Raw genomic sequence first — 20460 nt, forward strand, 5'->3', positions numbered from 1 at the left:
TAGAACTTTTTTGGGTTGACTCCATTTTGCATACCATAACTAACTTTTCTTATCAGTTGCCAATACTCTTGTAATGAACTCTCGATAAATTTAGTTTTGAAAATTATCAGTAATATGATAACCACAGCCATTTCTTTTGTCACCTACAGATTTCTATTTTTCTCTGACACTTCCCTGATCAGCATCTGCCATCAGCTATAGGCCAGAGTGACTTACCTTCGACCAAGAGGGGGCTGTTTCAGAGCCCCGTGGAGAAGAACCATGCTGGGTACTTTTGGGTACAGGCTTCTTATGGCAATTGTCTAAATAATGCTGAGACCCCACCAGGGGAAGAGGATTTCCATAACTCTCATTGAGAAGCAGAGGGATTCACGAGACTAACCCAAGATCAAGTGGAACGAAAATGAATGACTAGGCCTAGATGAACTACTGAAGGAGGACTGTGGCTTTTGTTTGCAGTGTTGTTGCTATTTTAATGCTCTATATTCTGGATACATAAGGAACCCTTTCTCTTCTCCCTCTATCGGTATCTCATAACAATTCAGTCGACTGTGCTTTTATAAACAGAAAGGAAACATTTGGAAATGGTATCTTACTATCCCTGCCTGATCCCTCCAGAACTGTGAAACTGTAATTGAGTATCCTTCTTTTCAGGGCAATATAATTATCTGCATAGATTAAGAACAATCCATCTTCCTAGTTACCAGGACATAACTGAAAACAGTGGCTATGCAACCACAGCCTTTGCTGGAATGTCATATTTGAGAGTGATATTCACTTACTCAGAAATAACCAGTCACCTAAGTCCTCAGGTTGATTTTATGGCACCAACGCTTACAAAGCCCTCTTGGGGAAACAAGCCTGGTACCTTTCTTACGGTGTTCTCAGCCTTACAGGTGAGTAAGGAAGGTTAGTTTATGGTAGGCCCAAGATCCACCCCAAAACAAAAAAGGCATTCCCCCAAATTTATAGGCACTGCAAATGAAATCTGAAAAAAAAGACCTGCGATACTTAAACTGTAGCAGCCTCCATTGTAAGGAGATTTAGAGAAAGAATAAGACGATTCCCTTTGGAATGGTATGAGCAAAGAAGGACTTTCCTAATTGCTATTTGGATGGAAGAAAAGATACCACTTGGTTTATATTCATCTTATAGCAGCAACACTACTTTTCTCCTTCAGTTTGAGACAACACTCCCTCAGTTTAACAACCGTCTCTACATTTTCTATTAAAGCTTATAATGGTGGAATAATATAGCAACCACAAAGTGAAGATACTGCCTCTGATTCTTGTGGCATGGCCACTGGCAGGGCATGGTTTGGAGGCCCACAAGTTTATGCATATTCATGAGTTACTCATGGGTTTACTTGCATTCATGAAACACGAGAGGCAGCAAAAGCATAAAGCATATATCTTAGCATTTTAGTTAAAAGAATGAGGATCTCAGAGCCGGGCATGGTGGCTCACATCTGTAATCCCAGAACTTTGGGAGGCCAAGGCGGGCGAATCACTTGAGGTCAGGAGTTTGAGACCAGCCTGGCCAACGTGGTGAAACCCCGTCTCTACTAAAAACACAAAAATTAGCGGGGTATGGTGGCAGGCACCTGTAAACCCAGCTACTTGGGAGGCTGAGGTAGGAGAATCGCTTGAACCTGGGAGGCGGAAGTTGCAGTGAGTGGAGATCGAGCCACTGCACTCCAGCCTGGGCGACAGAGCGAGACTTTGTCTCAAAAAAAAAAATAATAAAAAACCCAAAGTATGAGGATCTCAGAAATGGAAAAACAAGTACAAAATTCTATTATATGGACAGCTCCAGGAAGCTGAAACCTTTATCTTATTATTAGCAATATGTTAATATGAGATATTACTCTTCCATTCTTCTGGACACATCTCACAAATTTAAGTATGTCAAGATATCTGCTACAGAATGCCTACTACAAAGAAGAAAAACAACACTTTTCTGTTTTTAACATTGTTATTCAATGACAAAAAAGCATGCGGGATTCTTTTCCTTAATAGGAAAAGCACACAGTTAGGCGCATCCAAAGGCAATCAGAGCAAACGTGAAAAAGGTGGTCACATGAAATAATCCACTGACCAGTAAGAAACAATAACCAACATGAAACACTAACTACACAAAAGAATTTTCTGAAAGTTCTAAAGGAATAGAGATGAGAGAGCGGGGAGAGAGAAAAAGTATTGAATGGGTGATTATTTGGGAAATAGTCAAGCTGATTTTGTTTTAGTAAGACCAGAGATAAGTCAAGTTAAACAGATATACTCATTTTATTAGTGATAAATAGAAACATTTTAAAAATAAAACATTCTTTGAAATCTTTTGGGTTTAGGTACCAGTTCTTTGGTAAACAGTGAAATTAATTTTCCTTAAGAATAAGTAAAATAAGGAGATAATCCACATATTCACAAAGATTATTAACCTTGTTCACGACCAGTACAAGCCCATCTAAATATATACGGTACTATCAGAATCATACATTTACATAAATTTTGACTATAGAGGAAATTTTAAAAAATAAAATCCAATATGAAAAAAGATAAATTCTGGAAAAATGTCTTCAAATCCCACCTAAGGATATTATATGACCTAGATCCCTGGCAGCTACATCATGTAAAGCACCTTCAGAAAGACTCAGTCTGTGGACCCAAGAGACTTCAGATCTTTAAATGAGTAGCTTATTAAATATAATAATAAGCTATAACATTAAATATAATCATGTCGATACCTCCCATTTTTAATTTTATACATTCTGTGATCTAAAGATGGGTTCAATGTAAAAAATTGAGACTAAAATCTTTAACTTTCTTTATTGTGTGCTTATTTTTGAGAAAGGGTCTCACTCTTGCCCAGGCTGGAGTGCAGTAGTACAATCATGGCCCAGAGCAGCCTCAAATTTCTGGGCTCAAGCCTCCCTAATAGCTGGGACCACAGGTGGCCACCATCATGTCCAACTAATACTTTAAAAACTTATTTTTAGTAAAGATGAGGTCTTACTTCTTTGCCCAAGCTGGTCTTGAACTCCTGACCTCAAGTGATCCTCCTGCCTCAGCCTCAAATTGCTGGGATTACAAGCATAAGCCACTGTGCTCAGCCTTTAACTTTCTTATAGTAACAATTTCATAATTTCATTGTCCTTCCTTATATATATTTTCCCTTATGTGGACTGTTTTTTACTCAAATTCAGAGACTTTTAATATTCAGGTTGCTTTGTTTTTCTAAAAACTATAATACCTTTTCTGAACAGTCTCAAAAAATACAATAATAGTGATCCATACAGCATCAGTATCAGTTTTCAATACTTAATATCTTAAATATTTTTTCTAATTTTCATAGCAAAAAAAAAAAAAAAATGTACCTCCAAGTAGTTCATCATTAGTGTCTAAAGTGTTCAAACAATACATCTGCACCACCTCATTTAAAAAGATGTTTCATCTAGCAAACTCGGTATCTAACACTAAAGCTCCCACGGGGTCTACACATGCACCCAGCTCCTTGCTCCTTGTGGAAGTCACTGGGGACCCCCAACGTCAGATCTTGTTTTCACATCATCCTTTCTTCTCTCCAGGAAGAGGGGCTGGGCAGGTAGAGTAAGAATAAGCCTGGGGTCCAGGTGTGTGGGAGAAGGGTGCAGGCCATGCTTGCAAGACAGGGCAGGTGGGAGGACAGAATAGGGGGCATGCACAGGTGACACCCAGGAACATCCAAACATCCCCCTTCCCCAGACAAAGGGCCGCAGGGAATTCCAGCCCACCCAGAATAAGGGGCAGTGGCAGGAGGAAAGAAGCCACAGAGCCCAAGACCGTGAGGTACAGGGAGGGTGCACTCTCATCTGCAGAGGAAAGACCGCCTCTGAGTGCTGGATCTTTGGTGGTGAACTCAAAAAACAATGTGCTCAAATTGCTTAAGCTAAGGTGTAGGGCAGAAACTCCTTATACTACCCACTCTAAGTATAACCCCAAACTCACCACAGCAAATGGGCTGATCTTGGGGGAAAATATGCAAATTCATGGATTTCCTGGCTAATGCTACCATTTTGAGAAACAGACACATACACACCTCTACCTTCCACACAAGGATTACTCCATGGGCCAGGCATGGTGGTTCATGCCTGTAATCCCAGCACTTTGGGAGATCCAGGTAAGTGGATGGTTTGAGACCAAGAGTTCAAGACCAGCCTGGGCAACACAGTCAAATCCCATCTCTAAAACAAACAAAAAAAACTAGCTGAGTGTGGTGGCATCTGCCTGGAGTCTCAGCTACTCATGAGGCCAAGGCTGGAGGGATCACTTGAGCCCAGGAGATCAAGGCTGCAGTGAGCTATGATCTCGCCACAGCACTCCAGCCTGGGCAACAGAGCAGGACCCTGTCTTTAAACAAAACAAAACAAAAGAAGAATTATACCACAATTTCAACCCCGTAAACGGTTTGGTTCCTACTTTCCTATCCATGGTCCCTCATTTTTGTTAAAACTTAACCTGAGGAAGTAAAGTGACAGAAAAATACCAAAAACAAAAAAAGGACAAAAGACACAACCTATAAATTCTGGGATAATATTTTACTACTGCTTTTAATGATGAGAACTAGATTGCAAATAAATAGCAAATATACTTTAAAATGAAAAGCAGAAGATATTTCTGCAGAAAAATAAAACAACACAACTTCAAAAAAAAAGTTTTCAAAATTGAAAATCACTGATAAGGGAGACCAGAAGGAGAAGTGCTTCATACCAAGCTGCTCCGGTTTGACAGTCACTGAATATTATATTCTTTTCCTATAGAGACTCACTATTGATATATGAACTAAGTCTAAAGTCATATCCAAAAGTCATAAAAGGATATGCCAAAAATATTTTAAATGCATCATATTTTTTAACAAACCCTGTTATAATGCCTCATTAATTTTGAATTGCAGTTTTTGTCATTCTATTTAACCCCTTCTGAATAATCATGTTTTTATTCCCCTTTTTAAAAAACAAATCGAAATTACCCTGGATTAATATCAAATAATTTATATTCCTAAATATTATTTGGAAGGCAATAACTTTTTTAAAAGTGTAAAGAGTTGGCCGGGCGCGGTGGCTCAAGCCTGTAATCCCAGCACTTTGGGAGGCCGAGACGGGTGGATCACGAGGTCAGGAGATCGAGACCATCCTGGCTAACACAGTGAAACCCCGTCTCTACTAAAAAAATACAAAAAACCAGCCGGGCAAGGTGACGGGCGCCTGTAGTCCCAGCTATTCGGGAGGCTGAGGCAAGAGAATGGCGTAAGCCCGGGAGGCGGAGCTTGCAGTGAGCTGAGATCTGGCCACTGCACTCCAGCCTGGGTGACAGAGCGAGACTCTGTCTCAACAGAAAGAAAAAAAAAAAAAAAGTGTAAAGAGTTAAAGACATAAGGAAAGGCAAAGAAATAAATATAATTGAAGGTCAGGCACGGTGGCTCAAGCCTATAATCCCAGCATTTTGGGAGGCCAAGGTGGGTGGATCACTTGAGGTCAGGAGTTTGAGACCAACCTGGCCAATATGGTGAAACCCCGTCTGTACTAAGTACAAAAACTAGGCCGGGCGTGGCGGCTCACGCCTATAATCCCAACACTTTGAGAGGCTGAGGTGAGTGAATCACCAGGTCAGGGGATCAGACCACCTGGCCAACATGGTGAAACCTTGTCTCTACTAAAATACAAAAAAAAGGCCCGGGCACAGTGGCTCACGCCTGTAATCGCAGCACTTTGGGAGACCGAGGTGGGTGGATCACGAGGTCAGGGGGCGTGGGGGGGGGGCGGGGGGGGGAGAGAGAGAGAGAAAGAATTGGGGAGGAAATAATTGTTCCTCAAGAGAAGACATACAACTTTCCTTGGAAAACCACTCACATTTAAAGTAAATTCTAGCCTTTCTGTGTGTCTACCTTACCCCGTGTCTGAGGAGCATAACAAATGAAGCCACTTGTCTCTTACTAACAAGAGTCTCTGATGTCGGTGGAAATAAGCCGTAAGGTTTGCAGGCCTCCGCCGCCCTCGCCCTTCCTTTCTTTGGTTCACTCTCTTGGCTTCCCCCTCCGCTGTGGCAGTTCCAGGAGACGCGTCCAGCCACAACAAAGCTCTGAGGACCCGGGGAGCATTTCTTCCCAGGGCTATCACAAGTGAGAGCACACTTTCCAGAAACCTCCCAGGAAGACTTCCCTTCACATCTTGTTGGACAGAAGTGAGTCACAGTCTCAGACTAATGAGTGGTAAGAGGAAGAGAATGCCGGTGATGTGCTGAGACGGCGTTCGAGGACGGGGCGGACACGGGGTGGTGGGAGCAGCGCGGTGGAAGGGTCACTTGGCGTGAAAGGAGAAGGACTCATACCAGGGAGGCGCAGGGCAGAGCACCTTTTATCTCCAGGCCCTTTACTCCCTTTTAAAATAAAAATAAGGATTCAAGTTTGCTACTTCAGCAAGCTATTATTTTGTTTGCGTTTCTGCATATCTCAAACAGATTGAGATTTCTAGACCAATTTAGCACAGTTTACTATCATTAAGCTCACTCCCCCCAGATGGTGCATGTAGTAAGCTAGACCTTAGCAGCTAGCCACTGTAACTATTTAAATTGGGCCTGCACATCTCTCCTTTGCTCAGTGCATAGAATGCCTACCAGCAGAACTTTTCTTTCTTTTTCTTTTTTTTCTTTTTTCTGAGGTGGAATCTTGTTCTGTTGCCCAGGCTAAAGTGCAGTGGCAGGATCTTGGCTCACTGTAACCTCCACCTCCTGGGTTCAAGTGATTCTCCTGCCTCAGCCTCCCGAGTAGCTGGGACTACAGGTTTGCACCACCACAACCAGCTAATTTTTTGTACTTTTAGTAGAGACAGGGTTTTGCCTGTTGGCCAGGCTGATCGCAAACTCCTGACCTCAGGTGATCCACCCACCTTGGTTTTCCAAAGTGCTGGTATTATAGGTGTGAGCCACCATGCCTGGCCAAAGCAGCAGATCTTAAATAGATTTCTTCGGCTAGCTCCTCTCTCAGTGCCTGTGGGTCTCCCAGTGGGAAATGTCCTCCGTCCGTGGCCTCTACCTTTACATGGCCTAAGACGACCACTGAGGCACAGGAGATCCACCCTGGTTGGTCCTCATTTCTACCACGTCCAGTCCAAAACACATTTGACAATTTCTGAACCACATATTTACAAGGCATGCAAAATCAGTTAATGAACAAAGAAAACACATTTTTAAAAAGATGGAGTTCTTTGAAGATCCTATTTAATGTTTTCTGTAGAAATATTTTATCTCATACATAGCAAGAAAAAAACATGCTAATGGGGGCTGACGGCAACTGTTAGGCTATCAAGAGGCAGCTGTTTTTTAAATGGCTTCATCAAGCAACATCTGCTGATGGACCCCACACCTGTTACAACCAGCCCATCCCCGCCACTGCCAGCTCTGGGTACAGTCTGCCAAAAGTGATTTATCAAAGCAAATACAGATCACTGAAACAGCTGTGTTGGAAACCAAGGGCACCTTCGATCTTACAGACCTCACCGGCCGGGTGGTTGGCACTAAAGGCCCTATCTTTCTGCGTACCGCGGGTCTGAACAATGAAAATGATTTACATGGATATTTACAGAGGGTGTCATGCTGGAGGAAGTGTGGCAATTCCCCTAAATGTGTGATAACAACATACCCGTGCTGCATTTTCAAGAAAAAAATAAATAAATATCACCTGTTCTTTGGATGAGTCACTGCTCTTTCAACTTGAAAGTTCAATTTAAAATCAAAGCTACAAGCGTGTATGCTTCCAGCCAAGTGCACCATCTAATGGAAAACAGCCAAAGCCTGGCATTACTGCAAACTGTAAAACTGCATTCATAAAATACTGGCGTCTCCATCACAGCAGTGAAGTACTCATTCCAGGACCCTTCACTTGAAGGACAGGAAACGGCAGGAAAATCATCCATTTGACATGAACAGTGGCTCAAGTATTCTATTTTCCCTGCTCAGGAAGGCATCTGTGTCCCTGCAGCTCTCTTTCCTCCTGCCTCCAGCTGGCCTGCCACACTGCCTCTGGGCTAGGCCTTTCCCACCCTCTGGGCATCTAGCACTCTTTTTATTCCCACCACTGGGACCCTTTTATCTTCTTTCCACTGCAAGCCTCCTTCTCTGGGGAAGCCAGACCCAAATGAGCTGTAATTCCCAATCTACTGCCTCCGCAATAAAGACATGATTGGAGCTCTCGGAAATAGACTTTCTTTTCAGCATCTCCATATGACTGAGAAATAGAAAACTCAATCTAAAAAGAGGTCACATTTTCAATAAATGACAGCTGTAGGTACCCTACCACAACTCACACAGGTCTACTGACAGATCTCAGTTCTTTCAGGGTATTGGAGATGAGGAAAGCATCTCTAGAAAACTGAGGAAGCAGATCCCCCATGTGGGCATTTCTGACCGCAGAACTCAGTCTTCTGCCTCCTGGGTGAGATGACAGAGCACAATTTCATGCTAATGGCCTACATCTCACCCCCAAAACAAAGATTCTCAATGGGAGGATGACCATCAGCTCAGAATCACTGGAGGAGCTTTTAGGAAAGGCTATACTGCTATCCTCACCCCATGCCCAGAGACTCTATTTTGGCCCTGGCATGCCTGTGGTCAGTAAGTCCAACGAGAGACACTGTGTGGACTGTCCCGGAATTTTGAGGGTCATTTTCATTAAAGACACATGGTGGTCTCTGGGAGTGGGAAAAGAGGAGGCAGATGAGAGAGACCTACTCTACTCCAAGTTATAGCTGCAAAACAAAGGACAGTCAATATGCAGACATGACCCTCACCCAAGTTTGTGCTGAAGAAAATAGCTAACATTTTTTGAGCACTTCTATATATCAGGTGCTATCTTAAACTCTGCATGTTTCAACTCAATTAGCACAAACCCTTTGAGGAGACTGGTACTGTTATTAATATTATCCCTGTTTTATACACAAAGAAGTAGAGGCACAGATATTAAGTAATTTGTTCAACACCATGAAACTCACAGAGCAGGTGAGTAGCAGAGCTGGGATTGAACCCAGGGATCTGGCTCTGGGGCAACGCTTTAGCAACACTGCATTGTAATGCAGAGTCTTGGAGAAGAGGATCCATCCTTTACTGAAAGAAGATCGTCTCTCAAGTTTAGGAAGAATATTCAAAAATAAGTGAAGTACATGATGATGATTCCATGATTACTGAGTGATGGCTAAGAGCACCAGAAATGTTTTAAACGTGTTCACTCAAAAAGTAAAAGGGAAATTCATGCATCTCTTATTTACTCAGAAAATATTTACTGAACACTTACTTTGTTTGTGATGCGATATCCTGCTGAGTATTAAGAGATGAACAGGATATAGACTATGTCCTTATGGGCTCATATTCTAGCAAAGATGTAAGAACAAGCAACTATCTGAGCATATGCAAGCTATTACTTGTTTTGCACCCTATTTGAGAAACTTTTAGGAATTTAAGCATTCTATCTGGTGTGTAATTCTTTAATTTTTTTTAAACCACTATCAAAATAAGTATGCTCTATTTGTTCCTTCATATCTCTCCAGGCCTGTAGGCTTAGGAAAGCCTCTGTAAACATTTCTGTGCTCTGACCCACAGCTTGCCTTCACATGCAACAAGCTGGATTGGCAGAGATGGCTCCAAAACGAGATTCTAAAACTTAGCCACTCATAAAAAGCTATCCTATTGATAACTCACATTGAAAATGTTGCTGAGGATAATAATCAATATTTTGAACAACAAAATCCAGAAGGAGTAGAATAAACCAAATACTTGGATAAAAAAATTATATTCATGTACTTCTATCAGAGCGCTGGTATCTATACATAGCTCCTTTGGGTTCTGTGTCTGATGATATTCAACAAGTAACAAAGAAAACAGGTCAAAATTCGTCATAATATTTTATATTTCTCCCTCTGAAAAGATGTGTAACTATCAATGTCAATGACCTACATGCTACAAGCTAAGATTACAGAGGTAATAAAATTGCTTAACTGGATCCTCAAAATAAAGTCTCAACAGGCCAGGCACGGTGGCTCACACCTGTAATCCCAGCACTGTGGGAGGCTGAGGCAGGCAGATCACTTGAGGTCAGAAGTTCAAAACCAGCCTAGCCAACATGGCAAAACCCTGTCTCTACTAAAAATGAATGAATGAATGAATGAATAAATAAATAAAAATTAGCCAGACATGGTGGCGAGTACCTATAATCCCAGCTACTCGGGAGGCTGAGACACGAGAATCACTTGAACCTGGCGGGGTGGAGGTTGCAGTGAGCCAAGATTGGGCCACTGTACTCCAGCCTGGACAACAAAGCAAGACTCCATCTCAAAAAAAAAAAAAAAAGTATCAACAAATTTGAAACAAGTATATTTAAAATAAGTCTAAAAAAATCCAGACTCTTTTTCTGACTGATTTATAGAGTGATTTTTGCCATTTAAAATGGGTATTAAACCAAAAAAAAATCTAATGGAAGTTATAGCTCTGAGATTCTATAAGTCTTCATGGAATCACATTCTTTTTCACTCTTTAAGAGAAACTGAAATAATGTCATTACAGGTGTTTAGTGTGTCTTTTGCAAACAGTGACCTACGTGTTCATCTCAAAAATCATTTCTCTTGACTTGGCCTCTTACTGTTCTCTTCTCAGAGAAGGATAAACTGTATTTAGAGAAGTTTTCTTAAGTGGCCACTAAAATTCACCCATCCTCTCCAGGAATGGTGGACTAAGTAGTTTGAAATAGCCTCCTCACTGTGAGCCCTCAGAAAAGCTGGACAAGATGCAAACAAACAAACAAGCCCCAGCGATTTGCAGACGTTGCCCAGCTACTAAGTCGGTGAGTCATGGAAGAAGAAACCCATGGAAGAAGAGGTGAACCAGAGTCAGAAGCCCACACTCCCTGGGGACAGCCAGCCTCACAGAGACAGAACCCCAGCTCCACATCATCTCAGTCCCTGCTAGGAAGATAAAGATAAACTAACCAGGCATATTAGATACGGAGCATACGATTGAAAACAGATAAGAAAAACAGAAATTAAGGGGAGCCAGAAAAGACAGTTATTTCAAAAGAAATACACATAATATGTTCAAATAAATAAAAGACAGGATTAATAATTTTGGCAGAGAACTGGAAACAGTTTTTAAAAATCAAACAGAGGGCATGAAGGCTCCCGCCTGTAATCCCAGTACTCTGGAAGGCTGAGGTAGGAGGACTGTTGGAGACCAGGGATTTGACAACAGCCTGGTCAATGTGGGGAGACCCCATCTCTATAAAAAATAATTTAAAAAAATAAAATGGAATAACAAGGACTGAAAGAAAATACATGTTAAAACTCAATATGTGGATTTAGCATCAGAATAGACTTACAGAGAGTCAAAGGTAAAATGGAAAATAAATCAACAGAAGACACCCAGAAGGAAATAAGGAGATGCAAGAGGAAAGAAATAGAGGAAAATCATGAGACATGGGCTACAGAAGCAAAGGATGACACACGGGATTGCGTTCCCAGCAATGGAGGTGTGAGGAAACAGGCAGAAGAAATCACAGCAGAGAAGTTTCCAGAACAAATTAGACAGGAAGGCCTGTGACTCTCAAGTAAGCAAACAACAAAAACAATACTCTGGTACACCAATCACAGTGAACCTACAGAAAACCAAAGATGAGGACAGCCTAACCCCAGAGCCCGTGGCCGCAGCCGACATCAGCATCTCTCTTCTCGCAGTTCCGCATCCATCCCCGGGGCACACCAAGGCCATGCTGCTCTTCACACAGGCTCCAGGCTTTCCCACCTTTCTGACCTTTGTACCTTCTACCCTGCACCTTCGCAATACTCAGAACTCACGACTGACAGCGCTCATCGACTGACAGTCCCATCTGCAGGGCTGCCCAGATAGTACATTACCTGAAAGTGCTACTTCAAATTTAAAACTAAAAAGAAAATAAAGTCATTAGGGCCACGAGACACACCTGAGTTTCAAATCATTTTCCTCACTACGGAAATCCCCTTAAATAGCTGTTTATTTGGCAGTGTGCTGGAAAGGGTGATGGACTTAGCATTCACAGATGACACCATACACCACTGTCACGAGGGAGGCAAGAGCGCGGGCAAGCCAGTCTGGAGGCCCGAGGAGGAGGCCCCCTCTTCAAGAGTGGGAGGGGGCGGGGCCTGGAGTGTTGGGGGCAGCCTGGGAACACCTCTGCTTAATAGGCGTGGTTAGAGATGAAGAGGGACTCGCTGGCAGCAGCCCCGGCATGACCGCTCGGGGTGTACTTTCCTTGACAGGCAAGGCTGTTGGCCAGGGCTCGCTTGACGTACTCCTCCTGTGCAGCCTTCAGGTTCTCCTTCTTCCCACCCCAGGCCTTCAGGGCAGAGGCCTGCAGGGCTCGGCCATAAGAGAAGGTCAGGGCCCAGGGCTTCAGCAGGGGGCACTTGTTAATGGCATTGAGGTTGATGGATGCCTCCTCCTCACTCTGGCCTCCAGACAGGAAGGTGATCCCAGTGACAGCCGGGGGGACTGTGCGGCGCAGCGCTGTGACGGTCGCCATGGCAATCTCCTCATGAGAAAACTTCTGGGTGCAAGCGTGGCCTGGGGTGACCATATTGGGCTTCAGCAAGGTGCCTTCCAGGTAGATGTGGTGGTCGCTCAGAGCCTTGTAGACAGCAGCCAGCACCTTCTCGGTCACATACTGGCAGCGCTTCAAGTCATGGTCCCCATCAGGGAGGATCTCAGGCTCCACGATGGGCACAATGCCATTCTGCTGGCAGATGCTGGCATAACGGGCCAGGACATTGGCATTTTCCATGATGGCGAGGGCTGAGGGGGTGTGTTCCCCAATCTTCAGCACACAACGCCACTTGGCGAAGTCAGCTCCATCCTTCTTGTACTGGGCACAGCGCTCAGACAGCCCATCCAACCCTTGGGTGGTAGTCTCGCCATTTGTCCCTGCCAGGGGAACCACGCCCTTGTCTACCTTGATGCCCACAACACCACCCTTGGATTTTATAACTTGGGGGAAGGGACGACCATCATCCGTCTTCTGGTAGAGCGTCTCGTGGAAGAGGATGACACCCCCAATGCAGGGGTTCACTCGGTCGTCAGCTGTCAGCAGCAGCTGGCGGTAGAAGCGCCGGTTCTCCTCGGTGTTCTCGGTGCCAATGGACTGCAGCCTCTTGGCAATGCTCCCAGTGGACTCATCTGCAGCCAGGATGCCCTTGCCGGGTGCCACGATGCGGTGAGCGATGTCAGACAGCTCCTTCTTCTGCTCCGGGGTCAGCGCTGGATATTGGTAGGGCATGGTGCTGGTGGTAGCAAGTTCCTGGCACAGGAGAGGGGCGGGTGTGCAGGGTGCGGCGGCAGAGGGCGGCGGGCTGGCGAGTGGACTCAGGGTGCGAACGCGGAACTCGTCACCAGGACCCCTTCTGCCACACCTGAGTTTCAAATCATTTTCCTCACTACGGAAATAGCATGTAGCCTGGCTCACGTGAAAACATAAAAATGTCGGGCCCAGACCTTACCATTCACCATTCCAGTAGAGGCATTGCTTCAGTCATTAGCTGGTGAAAGATATTTCCTGTAAACTTTCCTTTTTTCAACATTAATATTCAATTACAAGATTTTTTTTCTTTAGGAAATAGAAACAATTTTGTGCTTAATAGAATCTGATACTTTAATATATCCTTATACATAAAAATATGTGGCATGTGCCTGTAGTCCCAGCTACTCAGGAGGCTGAGGCAGGAGAATTGCTTGAACCCGGGAGGCAGAGGTTGCAGTGAGCCAAGATTGTGCCCTTGCACTCCAGCCTGGGTGACAGAGCGAGACTCCATCTCAAAAAAAAAAGAGGCCATGTTAAGTTCCAAATTTCAGTTTAACACAGATTCAATCCTTTCACAATTCCACTGTATACTTTTAAAACCAGGAAACTGAATTTTAGTGTTTCTGTTGACTCATTACAGCATATCAACACAAACTTCTCTCCCCATGCTCATATCAAAAGATCTCAAACTACTGGGAAGTTGTATATTTAAAATTTAATGTTGCTGGCTGGGCACTGTGGCTCAAACCTGTAATTCCAGCACTCTGGGAGGGCCAAGGAGGGCAGATCACTTGAGGTCAGGAGTTCGAGACCAGCCTGGTCAACATGGTGAAACCCCATCTCTACAAAAGACTTAAAAAATTAGCCAGGCGTGCTGGTGGGTGCCTGTTGTCCCAGCTACTCAGGAGGCTGGGGCAGGAGAATCGCTTAAATTCGTGAGGTAGAGGTTGCAGTGAGCCAAGATCACACCAGTACACTCCAGCCTGGGCGACAGAGTGATACTATGTCTCAAAATAAAATAAAATAAAATAAATTTAGTGTTACCTTTTACAAATTTATATTGTTCTTCCTTGTAACCTGTGAAATAATAAACGATGGTCCTTCATCTATATTGCTATCTAAATTTGCGCCCCTAAAAAACTCACTCAACCTTTAAGCAAACAAATCAGGACTTTTTGTTTTTTGAGATGGAGTCTCGCTCTGTTGCCCAGGCTGGAGTGCAGTGGCATGATCTCAGCTCACTGTAAGCTCCGCCTCCCAGGTTCACACCATTCTCCTGCCTCAGTGTCCCAAGTAGCTGGGACTACAGGCACCTGCCACCACGCCTGGCTAATTTTTTGTATTTTTAGTAGAGATGGAGTTTCACCCTGTTAACCAGGATGGTCTTGATCTCCTGACCTCGTGATCCACCTGCCTCGGCCTCCCAAAGTGCTGGGATTACAGGTGTGAGTCACCATACCCAGCCCACAAATCAGGACTTTAAGCCTTTGTCTTTAATTTTAGAGTCTAAAAATGAAACAGGTTTACATGAGAGGTGTTTAGAAACAAATGAAACTTCTTCTAGGATAAATCGCTTGTTTAAATTCTACTAAAGTCCCAAGGCAGTAGTTTCCAAACTTTGCTTTGCATTAGAATCACCTCAGGAGTTTAAAAAAATCCTAGTGGCCAGGGTACACCCCGTATTAATGACACCAGCATGTCTGGGATTGGGGCCAGGTGGCCATGTACCTTACAGATCCCCAGCTGAGTCCAATGTGCAGCCTAGTCAGGAAGCACTACCCTAGGGCATTAGGAGTTTTTGATTCATTCAAGCAAAGGCTGTGTGGTGAACTGTAATAAGGAATGGATTAGGAAGAAAATCCTGTGAAAGAGGGGAAACCTAGGTCTTGTTCCTTCTGCTATTGGCGAGATGCAATACAGAAGGTTGATTATTCGCTCTCACTAGGTGTTCATCTCCTCCGTGTTAAGGACAGGGTGCTGCACTGGGCTGGGGAGCTGCTGGCCAGGAGGGTCTCAAGTGGGGCCAGAGAATCTGCATTTATTTATTTTTGAGACAGAGTCTCACTCTGTTGCCCAGGCTAGAGTGCGGTGGCATGATCTCAACTCATTGCAACCTCCCCTTCCTGGGTTCAGGTGATTCTCCCACCTCAGCCTCCTGAGCAGCTGGAATTACAGGTGCCCACCACCAGGCCTGGCCAATTTTTTTGTTTTTTGTAGAGATGGGATTTTGCCATGTTGGCTAGGCTGGTCTCGAATTCCTGACCTCAAGTGATCCGCCCGCCCCAGAGTGCTGAGATTACAGGCATGAGCCACCATGCCCGGCCCAGAAAATCTGCATTTAAAACCTGCTTTAAGTGATTCTTCACACAGAACCAGAAGTGGTGGATCCCTTTCAGAAATGACATTCTAAATTATGAGGGCAAAGTTTACTAATATGCTTAAAATATTTTTAAAAGAAGACTTAAATTTGAGCAAGTTAGGCAGTTCAATCTACGAAAATATTTTAGTTCCTGAGCACAGCAGTTGAAGGCAGATATGGAGGTGTGTATTTGTAATTTTGTATTTTGCTTCCCTCTCTGAGCACTCATTCTTTTATCATTACTCAAGACAATAATACCACCTTATATTCATGGAGCAATTACTATTTGATCTACAGAAGAATGCCAGAAGGTCAAACGGGTACCCATCTCCCATTCATATGCCATTTAAAGTGAGATGCCTCATAAGGAAGAAGGGGCCACACTCCCGCCCAGGATGCCTGTCCCTAACCCAGTGCTTCCACAGACCAAGCCCATCAGGTCCAGGGTTACCCCAGGCACAGGGCGGCAATACCACTCGTCTGAAATAGTAACTTCCATTGTGGGCAAATGAGAAAGTCAAACCTCATGCCTTTTGATCAAACAGGACGGAGTATTTTTATGGTGAGTAACAAGTAACTCAACACTCAATATTTACTGAGCACTTAAAAAAAAAAAGCCAGACATGGTACAACGTAGAGTACCAATAGAGAGGAGAGGTACCACCGTTTCCCTGGGCAGACACTGGCAGAGGGTAAAGGGCACAAAGCAGAGCTGTGGACCAGCTGCCATGGGACACATCGGCAGGAGAGGCACGGGAATGGTAGTAGATGCAGAGGAAACTGATTCTTTCTTTCTTTCCAAAGGAACTACGTCAAGTGGCTATGCAGCAGTAGGAAGAAGACTGAGAAACAGGGATGCAAAACACAAACTCAGCCACGGTGTCACCAGCATTCTAGGAAGGGCCCCACCGCTGGGAGGCAGCACGCTGAGCAGGTCCCGCAGGCTGCAGTGGAGTCAGAGTGCGCAACGCCATTGTAGGGCAGGTGCCTCGGTGTTGCCACGCCACAAATATGTTACAGGACCCCAACAGTCTCTCTCTCTCTCTCTCTCTCTCTACACATTTGTTGCTTTACCTGAAATAGGATTCCTTTCAATTTTTTTGCTCCACTTTTTTTCTGAGACAAACCAGGAAGCACGAGTAAAGAAATCTAAGTTTCTGTAAGTTACTGCCACCTTTCATGAAATCTGTGTAATTTTAAATGTCTTTTAACCACTGCCAAGATAAGAAGCAAAGGAGTCAGGTTTCTCTTCCGCAGGTCAAATGCAGCCGCCCATCTGTTCAAGCCTGAGTATCAGGACCTGGAAGCCCTATGTAGACCCGTCTACTCTGTCATTCTTTTCACCTGTTGCTTTTCAATCAGTATGGTTTTTCCCTACCATTTTGAATTCAGGTTTCACTACATTATACTTCCTTGGCCTCATAAAAATGAGGCACAAGGTATAATATAGAATGGCTAATTTTAAATTTAAGCAATGCAAGTAGATATTGAATGATCAAAAACGTCAAAATCCTCATTATATTACTCATGTAAGAGAATAAGGGGAGTTTTTTAGAGGAAGAGCAAGGTTTTAAAGCCAAAACCACAAAGGAAAGGGTGTACCTGAGTGTTAGTACATAAACCTTTCACTCTGATGGCTTGAGGTCAAACCTTGGTTAGTTCAAAAGTGAATGAATGTTTGGATTCTTCACCTCCTACCTAGTAAATATTTATTCCGATTATAAAATGGCAAGAAACACTAGTACAACCAACATTCTCTGCTTAAGAAAAGCTACAGGCATTTTTACAAGAAATGCATCAGCAAAGTGATAGGAGAAGGCTTGGTCTATCCATAATAACTCTTTGTCCGGAATGCAACCAACACTTTCAGTTTCATATTCTGAGTTTTCCAGCATTTACCCATAATCAATTTTTTAAAATAAAAGACAAGTCAGATAGACTAGTTTATGTTTCATTGACCCAGAGAAGAACATTATGATGTATCAGCATTTGAAAGTTTAAAATAATATTTTTACACACTGACCTTTTTGCCTTTCCCACTTTTCTTCAATTCCTCATGAGGTTTGATGAGGTCCTTAAAGCTGTCACATGAGCCATCTAAAACATCATGCCTTGTTGGTCTATTTTTAACACCTAAAACCCAAGTGGATTAAAGATTAGTCAGAACTTTACATGGACTAAATACTACTTAAGCAAAACAAAAATCGCATTTATGCATAATGGAAACAGGAAGTTATAGGCCTTTTAAATAAATTGTATATATCTTCTTTTTGAGATCTATCTAGAACTTTCAGTTTATTACATTCCAGTATCCTAAGCAATTCACTTAACTCAATGGTCAGTAACAATCAGGTTACAATGTTCTACAGCATCAACTCTGTCCATTTGATAATGCAAGAAAATGTATACCATACCTTACATACTCTTCAAACTTCAATTCTTAGGTTTTAAAATAATGACAAAGAACAGCTCTTCAGAGTAGGCAGTTCCATATTAGAGGTAATAATTAATTTAAGTTTTGGGGTCAGTTTGAGATTTTCTAGAAATTAGTCTTCAGTACAGAGCTTCAGGCTTCAACCTACAAATGATGGATGATTTTACTCCCCCCAAGTTTCCACCTTAGACCAGCATCTTGCCATGAAGACACACAAACCAAAAGGATGCTCATTCAAGTGAAATGTGGTTTCCTTAGATGCTAACCTGTGTAGACCTAAATAACCCACAACGAAATGTGAAATGTGTACTTTGATTTGACTCATCTACTGCCTCAGAAGGTGCTTCTTACTCTCACCCTTCCTGCTCCTTCAAACAGTTTGCCTACTTTATGACTTGGATGGGATTTTGAAGGAGGAGCTAACATGGACCATAATATGTTCTCAACGGTACAAATGCAAACTTTGATGCAAAAGTTATGTAGCAGCCTAGGGGGTACTAGAACCTGCCAGTCAGGTGATAGCTAAACTGCATTGTTGATTACCTAATGATTAACAAATAGCTAATGATCTACCCACTGGAGATGCAAAATGCACAAGATATAGTCCCACTCTTAGGGAGCTCACAACCCAACAGACAATGTAGACAGAGACGAATAAATATAATGCAAGGTGAAATTAACATCAGTGCCCTCAGAAATTAAAAATCATATAACATGAGAAAGACTTCTTTGCAGATAAAATGCTATAAAGCCAGCTATAACTAAGTTTGGAGACTCTAAGGTAAACACTGTCACTCTTTTCAAAAACAGGGTCCTAAGTGAAAAAGGATGCAGAATAAAAATGTTAATACTTTCCTGAATTCAAGCTAGTTGTTATTTGCAGCCTGGGCCCTGGACAGATTTTAAGGTCCAGTTCTAAACCACAAACCTACCAATCTACACTCTTTGCCATAATCCCTAATACTGCATCCCCTGGAGACTCAAACCAGTCACATCCTGACTGATCCCGTACCTCCTCAGGTATCTGTTATGGTTGACGTGCACTGACTTTTCTCCCAGGCCCACTTTATCCCCTAGGGTAGAATATGAATGCAATCTTTTTCATTTTTAAGATTAAAAATAATTATAATTATTAATTATATCTACTATGCACTTATTTTTCTTTTTAAATAATAATATTTACTTGAAGCATGAGTGTGTCAAAATCAGAAAAGCAGTGGACTAGAGATATAATTTGGGATACAGTGTTCTGTTATTGAATCATGAATAAATTTGCAGCTTCCTAGTGTAGTCAATGAAAGTTTTCTAACAGCCACTTGCCTCAGTTCTTGCCGAATAACGAAACAGGCTGTAAAGCATTTTATAAACATAAAGTTCTAGGAAATGCAACACAATCTTTAAAAACTTAAGACAGACTGATATTGTTAACAACATGTTTTCACAATTACACAAATCCTGCAGTCAAAAAATGATCTAAATAAATGATTTATTAATTGGTTATTTAAAACATTTCATAAACTCTGCCACAGTAATTTGCCAGTGTGTTTTAACAATGACCTCAGTAAACCCAAAGCAGTTGAGAGTGCAAAGTACTTCTGAAAACATCTGTGGAAAGATTAGCTGGACTCCATTTTTGGCTGGAAGTCTGTAAACAAACACCTACTCTCCTCTTCCTGACTCTCCCACTTCTTGGATGACTCTTTTCATGTTTGCTCCTAAGTGTGGTTTTTTTCATGGGTTGTCATCAGCTCCCTTCTCACTCCCCAAGGTGATTCCATCACTTCCCATAAAGTCATCCATTACTGAAGAGACCTAATTCTCTGTACCTTGTCCAGACCTCCCAGCTGAGGTACGGCTGAATATATCCACCTACCTAATGGACATCTATTTTGAATGTCTCCAAGAAATTCCAACTAACATACACCCTTTAGCTGCTCTTCCTCCAACACACCCCAGTTGGATGAATGTCTATCTTCTTCGGCTACCACAACAAAATACCATAAATTGGGTAGCCTGAAGGCCGAGATCAGGGTGCCCCCACGGTCGGGTTCTGGTGAAGGCTCTCTTTCTGGCTTCAAGGAGGCTACCTTCTTGCTGTCTTCACATGGCATAGCAAGAGGAAGCCAGTTCTCTGGTGTCTTTTTATAATGGTCCTAATCCCATCATGAAGCTCCTACCTTTAAGACCTCATCTAGCCGGGCGCGGTGGCTCACGCCTGTCATCCCAGCACTTTGGGAGGCTGAGACGGGCGGATCACGAGGTCAGGAGATCGAGACCATCCTGGCTAACACAGTGAAACCCCGTCTCTATTAAAAAATACAAAAAA

General features: G+C 43.1%; 2 protein-coding genes across 4 annotated transcripts in view; both read right to left on the bottom strand.

The window, feature by feature from the left end:
* Window positions 1-20460, bottom strand: part of MCPH1 (microcephalin 1) — a 241277-nt gene that overhangs the window by 174094 nt on the left and 46723 nt on the right. For all 3 annotated transcript variants that reach the window (XM_023219099.3, XM_023219098.2, XM_023219100.2), the window contains exon 9: window positions 17724-17833. In XM_023219099.3, coding sequence (XP_023074867.2) covers window positions 17724-17833 — 110 coding nt within the window. The remainder of the gene's footprint in view (window positions 1-17723; window positions 17834-20460) is intronic.
* LOC113224763 (fructose-bisphosphate aldolase A) lies at window positions 12025-13443 on the bottom strand. The gene has a single exon (XM_026453913.1). The coding sequence runs from the start codon at window positions 13318-13320 to the stop codon at window positions 12226-12228; it is 1095 nt and encodes a 364-aa protein (XP_026309698.1). The 5' UTR covers window positions 13321-13443; the 3' UTR covers window positions 12025-12225.

Source organism: Piliocolobus tephrosceles, chromosome 7, assembly GCF_002776525.5.
Source record: "Piliocolobus tephrosceles isolate RC106 chromosome 7, ASM277652v3, whole genome shotgun sequence".
Classification (NCBI taxonomy): Eukaryota; Metazoa; Chordata; class Mammalia; order Primates; family Cercopithecidae; genus Piliocolobus; species Piliocolobus tephrosceles.